Raw genomic sequence first — 12,454 nt, 5'->3', positions numbered from 1 at the left:
AAGCTTTTTGTGATGTCACATGAAATTGAAGTCATACCAAATTAAATGCTGTGCCATATTAGTGCCAACAAACAATTATCTAGACTTAAGTTTTTACTAAAACTCCACTGCTAAATTAAGCGTTGGATTAGTTTAAGTAAGGAGTTTATCCAAAATAAGAATAAAATTGAAGTAGCAATTGCTAGTCTATGTTATAGCACAACCTATAACATTTTAGAATCCATTAGAAACTTTTCGCTTTATATAAGCACTTTATTCTCACAATAATACCTACTGATTAGTACCAAGTAATACCAAGAAGTTGGTCTACGTGACCATTTGCAACCAAAAATATTATTTTTGTTATTTGCGTAATTTGTAGAATTATTCTAATTTAAATGTCATATTTTTTCCATAATTTTTTTATTTAGAACTTTGATAAACAAACTATTTCGAGTGTAAATTGTCAAAATGTTTTTTTCTCTTATCTAACATAATTTCGCGAATTGGCTTACGTATAATTTTGTTTATACTTTCCATAAGTTTTTGTTTTCTCCACAATTTCTTTTTGCAATAATAAATTCAATATAAACAAAAGTTATAAACAAATTGATAAACACAATTAAGCTATCAATAGGTATATAAAGTAGGCATGCGAATAATGTTATTTTATCTTTCATGGCGAAGCTTATATAGATTACCTATCAGCTATGTTAATCGAAATTCCAGTTAATAGTAATAATAATAATTGTAAATAATAGATTAATATAATTTATATATGTAGGTCAAAATTGAACACTTTGTTTTACAGGCCAACCATTTATTTGGTGTAGTAAGAGATTATTGATATCGGCACATATAACTTTATAATTATATTTTACATACGCTTAAGTCTTGATAATATATAAATAAGTATTATTATATTCTATTCCTATATCAAAAAGACATATCTACAAATGACTCAATATTTTCAGTTTCTTTAATTTATTACATAATATTCAACTTAATGACGGGATTTCTCTATCGACAATGCTACACGTTAATCACTTTTGACTTTTAAAAGCTTTTATTTAAATTTAGTTCTGCTGAACTCAACTTTGCAAGTCGCTATTCTTCCAGACATATAACAGGTTAAGATTAGACATTAAGGTTTTAAAGAGTTAATGTAAAATTATTATTTTAATATATTAGTACGTACGAATAATAGATAACTTTGCCTTAGACGTCTTTCTCTAAATTTGTTCTCTTCCATTCTTCTGTGAAAGTGGATGTTTCTGTGGAAAAATTGCACTTTGAGAAAAATTTGAAAAATTCTCTTTTTTCACAGAAAAAGGAAACAATTTGGGAAAGAGTATATAAGGTTAAAATATTTCTCAATTTATTCGTAAGAAATTTATTCTCTTAAAATAGAAATATTTTATTTACATTTTAAATTCTCAGTTTTATAATTTTAACTCGTTATAGTCTGAGACCATGTTGTCTAGAAGAAAAACGAATTACGAATTTGAGTTCAGCATCTCCAAATAAAAAGTAAAAAGGGGCACAGTATAATTTATGAAAAGTTTAAGTACCTACATTCGTAAAAAAGGATTCAACTTTTTACCGATTTATCTCTTAATTTATGTAGCTCTCCATGCATTAGTATCGTATTACAACATATTTTTGTTCGGTGCTCGAACCTCCAGTTCTCATAAAAAACTGGAGCTTCGTCACCGCCATGGCCTTGCAACCAAACCATGGGTATAAAACTTTTTCCCTAACCATAATATCATATATTTTCCACATATCTCGTTCACTATCTTTCTTGGCTTCTTATCTCCAGCAATAAATACTCAGCATCATATATTATCTACATAATTAGCCACGGGATAAGAAATTTATTAATATTGTTTTTTTTTTTGTTAAATAATTCCTTACATTTTTAAACATTTTTATCCCAAATTTAAAATATTTTAAAGCAACTTCTTTTTAAACAGTTTCCTAAGATACTTTTTACTTCTGAATTTTTCGATTTAAATAATAAGATTTGTAAGCTAATTTATTTTGTTGTCGCCATTAAAAACTTAATTAGAAACATTTTTCCTGATAATTAGGACACAACAACTTATTTCAACATCAAAGGAGCTGTCTTGAATGAAATTTATGATGCGAATTACTTACTTTACAAAAAGGATCCCAATTAAAAACCAAATTAATAAAGTCATCATTTACTATAAGTAGCGCTTTGTTGTTATTGTACGCTACACGCCGCAATTACTTACAACTATTTTAGAAATTAAATAAAATTACTTTTAAATACTAATAAAATTATTTTTTCGTTTATTGAATTTGTATTTACTTTATTTAGTTTAATATCAATAATTTAATATTAAATAAAACATATTATATTAATATAATATTTTTATTAAATATAGTGACTTCACTTTTCAACTACTCAAAATGGCTTTGCGTGCTGCACTTATCCAATTCCGGGGGCTTGTCACCTATGCCAGACCACTGAATATCAAACAACAAACAGTAAGTTGAAAACATAAAATACCTATATGTTTATATATAGCAGGGAATGACAAATATTTATCGCCAGTGTTATATATATCATAGAATTTTACACATAAATATTTGAAAAACGATGTGAAATAGAACGTAAAAATCAGTTTCAGTTTTTTTGAAATCAGCCTTTTAGTTAAACAAATTGGATTATAAACATGTTATTGATGTATAAAATAAGCTACTTCGATGAGTTGGTTTCTATGAGAGAAGATTATTCGGCAATACTTCTCTTTGATAATCTTTATCTTAACTAGCAATTATTTCGTTATAGGTCAAATTATTACATTATCTTCATTTATTTAAAGTATTAGCTGGAAGAAAAAAAAAAGACCTTTGATCATATATAACTTTTATATATATGTATTCTTTATAAAATATATATACATATTTATATATATAATATAACGTTAGTGAAGTTTAAACGCACTTATACTCAGAGACGTCTACTGCTTATTGCGATACTGTTAAAGATGACAAAGGAAGGTAAACTATATTAATTATTAAATGTTAATTTTTTTTTGTCAAATGTAACTTAAAAAAACTATTTATAAGTTAGAAGGGTGCGTTGTATTATGATCAGCCAAATTTCAATAAATTAATAAAAAAATTTTTTGGTGTTTCTTTAATACTTTTTGAGCCCTTCTACATTAATTATTGTTTCTAAAATGTCTTCGTTTGTTATTCTTGCTAAACTATTTGGTATTCTATACAAAAAGATGTGATAAATCACTTTCTTTAACTTTGACAGGGTAGGAAAGAAATGGTTTCTTAGATATATTAGTCAATTCATCTCTAGTCTTAAACAAAGATATAGAAATTGAATGATACATTCCGATTGCAAGTTCCGTATAGTCCGTAAGCATTATTGCAATAGAACAGTTGACGCGATTAGCCCATAAGTTTTTCATCTTCTATCTATCTCATCTGATCGTATATTCGATATCTCTACAACCCAATAAAGATCAGGCTTGTGATTGATTGTGACTGCCTTTAGATATAAGCCGACTGTAAAACAACAAATTACTTTTCATATGGGGACAATTTATCTTTTCCAATATTATTAACATTGAGAATTGGCCGTTCCGTTTGCATGAGCACGGAGAGGAAAGGCACCTGCTTATCGTTTGTAATGTTGTAATTTTTTACTTTAATATTTTTGTGTTATTACTGGAGATAAAAACCTAAGTGCCAATTCATTTATTTATAATTTCTTTAAATTATATTTATTATTCACTTTAAAGTAATTTTATAATTATTTTTAATCTATATTTATTTTAATCCAAAATAAAATTTATATTTTACATTTTAATAGAACAGTGGGAAAAGAAAGGTTTTAGCTTATTTATGTAGTAAGACATGATATAGTATGGGGTAAGGTATATGTTACTGTTCTTTGTTTTTATATGCTTTCGGTGACCTGCCATCACTGTGTCCGGGCATCGTTAGTGCCGCTTGGGTATGTTTGTATTATGATGAGAGGTGCCAGCTTAATGTGCGGAACAGCAGCCGATCTGTTTGCATGAGTACTGAGAGATGAGAAACCTGATTAAAAAAATTTTAACTATAATAGTAGATGTATTCATATACACTGACGATGTATTGAGGGCATGGTCCTTTACCCATTAAGATGGTTATAAGTTCATAAGGATGACGGAGTTTGGATCAGCCAACTGGTGACTGAAGGCCTGGACATCAAATTATAAAATTGTATAGCTGTTAGAACTCAACTTAACTTGATAATAACTACTGTTTACAATACTTAAATAATAACCAAAAATAATGTTTATATAATTTATTAGAGTATCAAAATTATCTTTTATCTTTATTTATTTGTATTTTTTTCAGAATCCTGTGATCAATAGTAGTATTTTTATTCGGCTAGCCAAATTTCATCTGATGACCAGACCAAACAAACCTCTGTTGACGAAACAGAATCTTGTAAGAGATTTATTTCAAATTTTTAATCTTTGGGTTTTAATATTTAATTTTAATTTTATTTTTACCCAATAGATGCTGTTTATCAAAAAAAAATTTTCGTTAAAAGGAATAAGTAATACGACAAACATATACCATTAAAGTTAAAATTTTAACAATATTTAAATTTTAGTTCCTCAACAGCCTAATTGGAATTCTCCTTGTATGTTTAGCGTTGAAGTTATTGGGAAATTCTATGAGGTAAGTGAATTTTCTTTATTTCTATTTATTCGGATCCTGCAGTGCGAGTATTATTAATGGAACATTAAAGCAATATTTTCCCATTACATAAACTATTTGATTTTTATAAAGTTTACTAATCTGTACTTGATAACTGATCAAAAATTTTCTATATAAAAGGTGTATTTTATTTATTTTATAAACTTCAATATATGAAACATATTTATCTACTACAAATTATATTTAAATAATTATCTTATATATTTCCAATTAATATATACATTTACTTGCTAACAAATTTTTTAAAGCAATTCTCAAAAATCAGTACAATCTACCTAATAGATTTCATTGTATATCAGTTACACATTTTTCAAATTTTCAGATAGTTTCTGCCACACAGTGGAGAAATTGGTTAGACATTTTTCCAACTTTTTATTAAATAAACATTAAATGTCAGATAAACCTTAAACACGCCGATCTTATCTCCCACTTTTCATCGTCAATACTTAGTCATGTTAATAAGAAAGGTCGTTACAAGAATATTAAATTTTTACGAGTATTATGAAGAGAAGATAAATGCTATACTTGGAATCAGTGATACGGTATTACTTTTCCGGTTGAGTGTTCATAGTGGGTACAAAGGATAACTTCAATTATATCGAGCGCCATGCTGATCATAATAAATGTCAGGAAGTGATATAATACCAATTATATTGGCATTAGTATTTTTAAACATTTCTTCACATTTTAGATCCTTTTTTGTGTCTTCAATTTAATCCTCGCCAGTAGCTCAAAACCATGCATTTTGTTTGGCAAATATTAAATCAATGATCCATAAAAGCAAATATTTTTATAAACAGTGAAAATAAAAACTGTTTCTTGAATTTTTATAAGAAATCAATAAATGAATTGAAGTTGGGTAGATGCGTCAATTTATGAAATCTCTTATTCTTATTGAATAATAGTCATTATCTCGATATTATTTACATACATAACTTGTATGGACTAGTGATTTAGCTTAGTCGCGTGCACCTAAACTCGAATATAAAGAAGTCATTTTGCCTTTCTTTTTGGATTTACTTTGCATTTTTTAATATACATATTAATAATGTATATTCGCATAATGGTGCATAAGGTCTCGAGTATACATATAGTCCCATTGTAAGCTTGTGAAAATTATTAGGTAAAATAATTAACTAAAAGGAAAGTTTTGAGAGGATATATAGTGCATTCCCTAAACCATTTGACGTTCCTGTTTGTAATAAAGAATTGCAAAGACTATTACTTAGCTATTTTGTTAATATATAACATTTTAAAGAGATATTTTTTATCTTTGTTTTTCATGTAAAATATTGTTTTCCATACATAAAAACATATACCCTTGGAAAATAGTCATATATATATGGATAATATTTTGTGTATACCATTATATTATTGGGAAAGTGCTAAATCTTATATTTTAATTTTTATAAGTTATTTTCAGAACCTTATCAGAACTAAGCTGAGTGCTTAATTTGATTTTTTGCTAGTTTTTATCACATTGTTATCAAAGTTTTCTACTTTTTCGAAATGTTTTATTTTTTCACGATTCTTCTCATCATTTAATTTTGTAGAATAGATCTAAAATCTATTTACAATATATATAATACATTCATGTGTTATGAATAACTTTTATTGGGATATTCGGAATGTAATTTTGCTATTTTCAGTAATAATATGTGCTTTATAGTGTATAAATGTCATTTAATTTAACCTAAGATATGGGCGTACGTAGAAGTATGAACCTGCAGGCAAAAATAAAAAGTTCATTAGAGGGCTTTGTATTAAAATGAGCTTTATTCTTTCAAATCGTAACTTGTAAGGCTTTTGCTCTCAGCTGTGCAACTAATTTCGTTTAAAACCCAAAGAGGAGGTAAGATGAGCTCTACTCCGTCCGCCCTATATCTTATATTGCCGTCATATATTCCTCACACATACGGAATGGAATTTTATCTCATTATTCTTCCATGACCAATCATTCACTGAATTGGGAAAAAAGATTTGTTAAAACAATTATGTTATATATTGTTTTTATTATTATTAAATGGGGAATATTAAATATCGCAATTTAAATGATTAGACTTTTAGTGAAAGTAATCGGATTTGAAGGTTTTGTATTGTTTTATATATTATATGGAGTAAAAAGTATGTAAGCCGGATGAATAAGTCTGCCGCTACTTATTTTAGGATATAATACAAATGCCAGAAATAGAGGTATCTGATGGGCAGATTTTGTTATGATAGTACGATTGGCTATAATACGCTCTCGGTACATTTTTTGATATCATTTTTTGTTTTTCGATACATATTTAAATTGGGTATCTTCTTAGTATATGAGTTTTTCCGCTCTGCGTAATTTCGCCTAGATGCAAAATGGCATAGGTGTAATTGTAATTGAGTTTAAGATTTGTCTTTCGTTGCCTTTGTTTTTCATAACTCAAAACTCACTTTAAAATAACTCGATAATGTTTTCATTGTTAATTGGGAATCATTAAGAAGTTGTACATCAAACCTTGTATAAAGTTTGACATTGCTTAAAGCCAGTATGATCGATGGCTATAACATATTATGTTGGTTGTCTTTTTTCTCAGACAGGTAGCTTTGTTTGGAATATAGCCAGATATTTGCTCATGGAAAAGTCTTTTCAGAATAAAAAATGCAGGTATAGCTGCACTAGTATAAATATCATCAACTTCGATTATTCGATTCAGATTTTCTATTTTACGTTCTCGATTAGGAATGGTAATCTTAAATTTTTTTTTAAATAACAATTTTTTGTTAATTAAGTGAAACTGTAAATCTGTTTTTATCATGCTATCAATGTTTTGAAAACGAAGTGAAGCATCCATCGTATGCAACCTTTCAAACCTTTCAAATAATACCTATTGGATGCACTAGTCTTACCATCATCTTACGAGACTTACGAACCTTCATTTATTTGATGACGGTTTTCTGCCCAATGTTCTCGATGAAGAATTATTTCTTCACATAATTACGTATTCAAATCCTCTTGAATTTGAATTGCAAGCAGAGGAGTATCTATGATAATTCCGAATGAATCTATGCGGAAAATCTATGACGGTTTTCTGCCCAACGTTCTCGATGAAGAATTATTTCTTCACATAATTACGTATTCAAATCCTTTTGAATTTGAATTGCAAGCAGAAGAATGTCTATGATAATTCCGAATGAATCTATGCCGAAAATCTATGATTTTTATTAATTAATATTAATTTTTAATATAATGGAAATCATGAGAATTATTAATACATTTCTAAAGTACAAGAGAATATGCTGGGTTTTGAAATATAGCTCATATAATTATATTTGCAGGAATAACCATCAATATCAATCATATATATGCCCTTTATTTCAAAATTATGTTTATTTTCAATTATCTATAATATCGCTATAAGCTATGATTTTTATCAAATTTTCATTGTTTTTAAAATGAATAAAATAATTAATAATTAATTTAATCATAAGTGAAGTGTATATATGACAATTTCTAATGATGTGAACTACGAAATTTTTTTTTTATTTTTAATTAATACAAAAATATAATTAAATAATATGTGTACTGTAAAATTTTCAAACAAAAACGTGCGCTGTTTTGTCTACTCTTGCTTTACATAATAATATTAATTTACTATTAAACATTAGTGAATTTTCTTATTAAAAGCCAAACTACATAAGTGAATAGAAATGCTAACTAAAATCAAATTAAACCACTGACTATTTATTAGTAAAAAAAAAAAAAGTTCCATAATAAATTAAAGAACTACAAATTAATTAATAACTATATTAAAAGATTTATTTATGCAGCTTGTTTATTGTATTTATATAATTATATTTGTTATAATATCAATATTTAAATAATTAATTAATTTATATAAATTCATGTACGTTATTTGTATTTCCTTTTTAATTAATAAGAATATAAACACACATATAAATATTTACTTTGTTCTGGGTGTATATTTTAGTGTTATGTACTTCTATTTATTTATGTATGTAGTACACTGTGTATTTGGTTGATGTTGTTATATTTTTCATTTCAAATACTAAATGCTAATAATTAACAAGGTTTCAACATTACAATTACCACGTTACTTTTATGTATAAATGAAACTTTAGAGCGGGACTGGCTAATCTTTTAAAATGCACAAAAGATTTTCTAATTAAAAAAGTGCCACTGACAATCAATGCAGTTAAGCGGTAATCGATTAATTAGCCATGCCCGCTTTGAAGTATTGCAAATCTACCAGTACAGCAAAATATCATAGTTTACTTTTAGGCAAAATGAATACGTTTGTGTACTTGCAACTCAACTACTTTAAATAGTATAAATTATGTAAATATTTTAATAAGTATAATAAGCTTATTTAATTACTTTAATTTTATTTCTACGGAATATTTGCTGCAAATAATACTACTTTTAAACGCTTTTTTTAAATAATTATAAATTAAACATTTTATAAATTAATACAGATACATTATGTATTCTTATAAACAACTACACATAACTACAGTTTTATTTCAAGTAATTATTTATGTTCATAAATTATATATTTTACACATATATTAAGACAATCAATACTGAAAGCATTACACAAGTTCACAAAGGCTTTATTAATTCATTGAATATTTATACTCATAGTTATTATGAATAGACTTGGTCTATTTGAGAAATGCTCCACAGCTTTAGCAAAATCAATATTTATCATACATATAGATGAAAAAGATCTCATTATTATTTTATTACATTAATTAGTACATGAAGCTGATAAATGAAATATTCTTGTTCTTGCCTCTTAAAATACCAAAAGTGGTATTCCTTCACTTTATTTTTTAATTTTATATTTTTGCAACGCTAACATTTTTAAAGGTTTTCCAAACATTTAAATCCTATTTTTATGTTTATGCTTAATACAACTGAACTTATTTTCTTTTAAAGTATATAATTGTATTTTTCTTAATTTACTTAGTTGGAAGTATCAAATTTTTATTGCTTATCTCGTTTACTCAATATTACTTTAGCTTGATTAGGATAATTTAGTTAAAAATGTTTGTCATTTAAAAAGTTTGATATTGTCCTTTATATTTCTTTATAATATATGATTTGCTATTTTATTTGATATTTTATATATATTAATAAATATATATGTTTTTTGTTTTAACATTGGTAAAGAATTACTTGAATTTATTTTTATATAGGAAAGGCATTTATTTTTGGTGATATCAATTTAATAATTAATAATTTATTAAATTAATTTTTTTCTGTTTTCATATATGTTATTATACACAATCTTATATATACTTTTTATAAAATATGGTAATTACTTATGACTATAAATATATATTACCAAAAACTTTTATTAAGTTCTCGCAACTACAATTAGCAATTGTGTCATGCTTTAAAAGCAAAATATTGAGTAAATAAAGGGGTTGTGATTTTTACAATTTAATTAATAAAAAAATATTCATAATATTGAAATTTACTTTTTTTTAATAAATATAACTAATGTACGTTATTTTAAAATTATTATAAAATTAGTATTTTATAAATTTATGAAATAATGTACGTTTACAACAAATAATATAATAATTGTTTATAACGTAATTATAAAAAAATCGACAAATTGAAACTAAGGTATACTTTTTGGCGCAAAATTTTATATCTGAAAAAGTAGTAGAGTCAGCAAACATATATATACGTATATGACGACAAGAATATTAGTATTTATATTTAAATCAAATTTTTTTGATGTGATAGATAACCAAATTAATCAGCAAAGAGTCGTAAATGACATGTTCATCTATCCATTGTCTAAAAATTTGTATAATATTTGCCAGTGTTTTTCTGACAATAAAAAAACTTACTTCGGCTTTTCAATATAGTGTTGTAGAAACTAATTTTTTTCTCGACAAGTTGACAAATGGATTGCGGTTTCAAGCAAGATCTCGTCTTTCTTGCCAATATTATTATTTTAAATAACGTATAAGTCTACAGACTTTGCAGCGTCTATCACCTGATTAAAATTTTATATTGCAAAATACTATACTAAGTAATTTTAAAGTAATCATGATAACATGATATACAGACGGCTTCCTCACCATTGACGAAGCTGGAGCTTGTGTTTATGGACCAGCCAAACAATATTGGGAAGCACTGGGAAATAATGCATCCATCTTTTAAGCGAAAATATACGCGATAGATAGATGCGCCAGTTGCAACCTACCAGGCACTCATATCCTACCAGGTAACATCCAAACTAGTATGGGAGTGCTTTGACAAGCTGAACATACTCGGCTGGAACAATCAGGTGCACCTAATATGGATTCTGGGACATGCTGGAATCCAAGGCAATGAAATGGCAAACAAACTTGCAAGAAGAGGCGCGGCTTCAAGAATGATAGGCCTAGAACCATTCTATGGTCTAGGCAAAGGATTTCTATCTATTGTTATGAATGGCGCAGAGGAAAAAGAGAGAGAACTCTATTTGGGAAAGTCTACCAAGACTCTCACAATCTAAAACGCTTTTAGGGAATTACAACATAAAACGCTTCAAAGAATACATAGCACAATCAAAAATTAACCTTAGAACGGGATTATTGACCAGTCCCTGTAGATTGAATAATGTTCTATCGAAGTTAGGAATTCAATCCAACTCAGACTGCAGATACTGTAGAGAAGAGAGAGAAACTGCATACCATGTGTTTGGGGAGTGCCCGGCACTGATGCACAAGCGGAATAAACACCTAGGAGGGTATTTCATGAATAATAACGATTCAAGACTAAGAAAGATAGGCTCTGTATTGTCTTTCATTAAAGATATCGGACTTGGAGAAACACTCGAACCCATTTGTCTAACTCATTTATCACTGAGTAAATTACATAATTTATCCGCACAGTTTTAGAGTTCCGATCTCTATGAAGCGATAAACTGTAACAATTAAATAATTTTTCGTTGAAATATTTTCATATAAATTTTGAACTAGTTTTTACAAAATCTCTTTAAGAAGTGCAAGTGACGCTCATAATAATATGTTTATTTAACAAATTCGATATTGTTGTAATTCTTAATCAAGTTAATCTCTTTAGACATATTTTTATTTTCAACTTGAGGATCTCTGTTTGTTAAGTCATATCTCTATAGCTACTACAAATTCAATCTCAAAATCGCTAAAAAAAAAGAATAGAATGAAAAGTATCAGTTCTACCGCAAAGAATAATACGAACTATACGAACTATAAATAATTTTAAAGTAGCATAAAGCTGCTGGCAATAGGTATATGGAGGATTTTTTATATAAATCATATTTATTTATTTTTTTTTTAATTTGATGGATTTTAGTCTCAATATGTTGCAGTAGTTATAATTTGAAAGAAAGCTGCATTTTATGATTATACAATCATAATGAAATTACTACAAGTATTCAAAAATATTTAAAAAAAAATTATTTGTTTAAAAAAAAAAAGTAAAAAACTAGAAGTTTATCTCATTTTGTTCTGAAAAAAATTTTCAACTCTACATATACTTGTATCGAATATCATGTTCACATGAAATTGTAACTTTTAATTAATAATAATGTTAAAAAAACGACTATTTATTGAAATAAAAAAAAACTGTGGTCTTACAAGGGCATATTGTGAAAAATTATAGATACTTCATTTAAGAATCACTCAATGAGCGTAGACCTAGGATTGACTACTTAATACATCAACCCAC

General features: G+C 26.8%; 1 protein-coding gene across 1 annotated transcript in view; it reads left to right on the top strand.

Annotated features, from left to right (window-relative positions):
- Positions 1 to 2,393: 2,393 nt before the first annotated feature.
- LOC119681653 overlaps positions 2,394 to 12,454 on the top strand; it is a gene marked incomplete at its 5' end in the record, with an annotated part of 57,849 nt that continues 47,788 nt past the window's right edge. The window contains 4 exon segments of the mRNA XM_038094905.1: positions 2,394 to 2,496; positions 4,375 to 4,467; positions 4,540 to 4,579; positions 4,637 to 4,704. Coding sequence (XP_037950833.1) covers positions 2,419 to 2,496; positions 4,375 to 4,467; positions 4,540 to 4,579; positions 4,637 to 4,704 — 279 coding nt within the window.

This window comes from Teleopsis dalmanni, chromosome 2 (assembly GCF_002237135.1).
Source record: "Teleopsis dalmanni isolate 2A chromosome 2, ASM223713v2, whole genome shotgun sequence".
NCBI classification, from domain to species: Eukaryota; Metazoa; Arthropoda; class Insecta; order Diptera; family Diopsidae; genus Teleopsis; species Teleopsis dalmanni.
The sequence above is the reverse complement of the archived record's forward strand: the minus strand, read 5'-3'. Positions and strand labels throughout refer to the sequence as shown.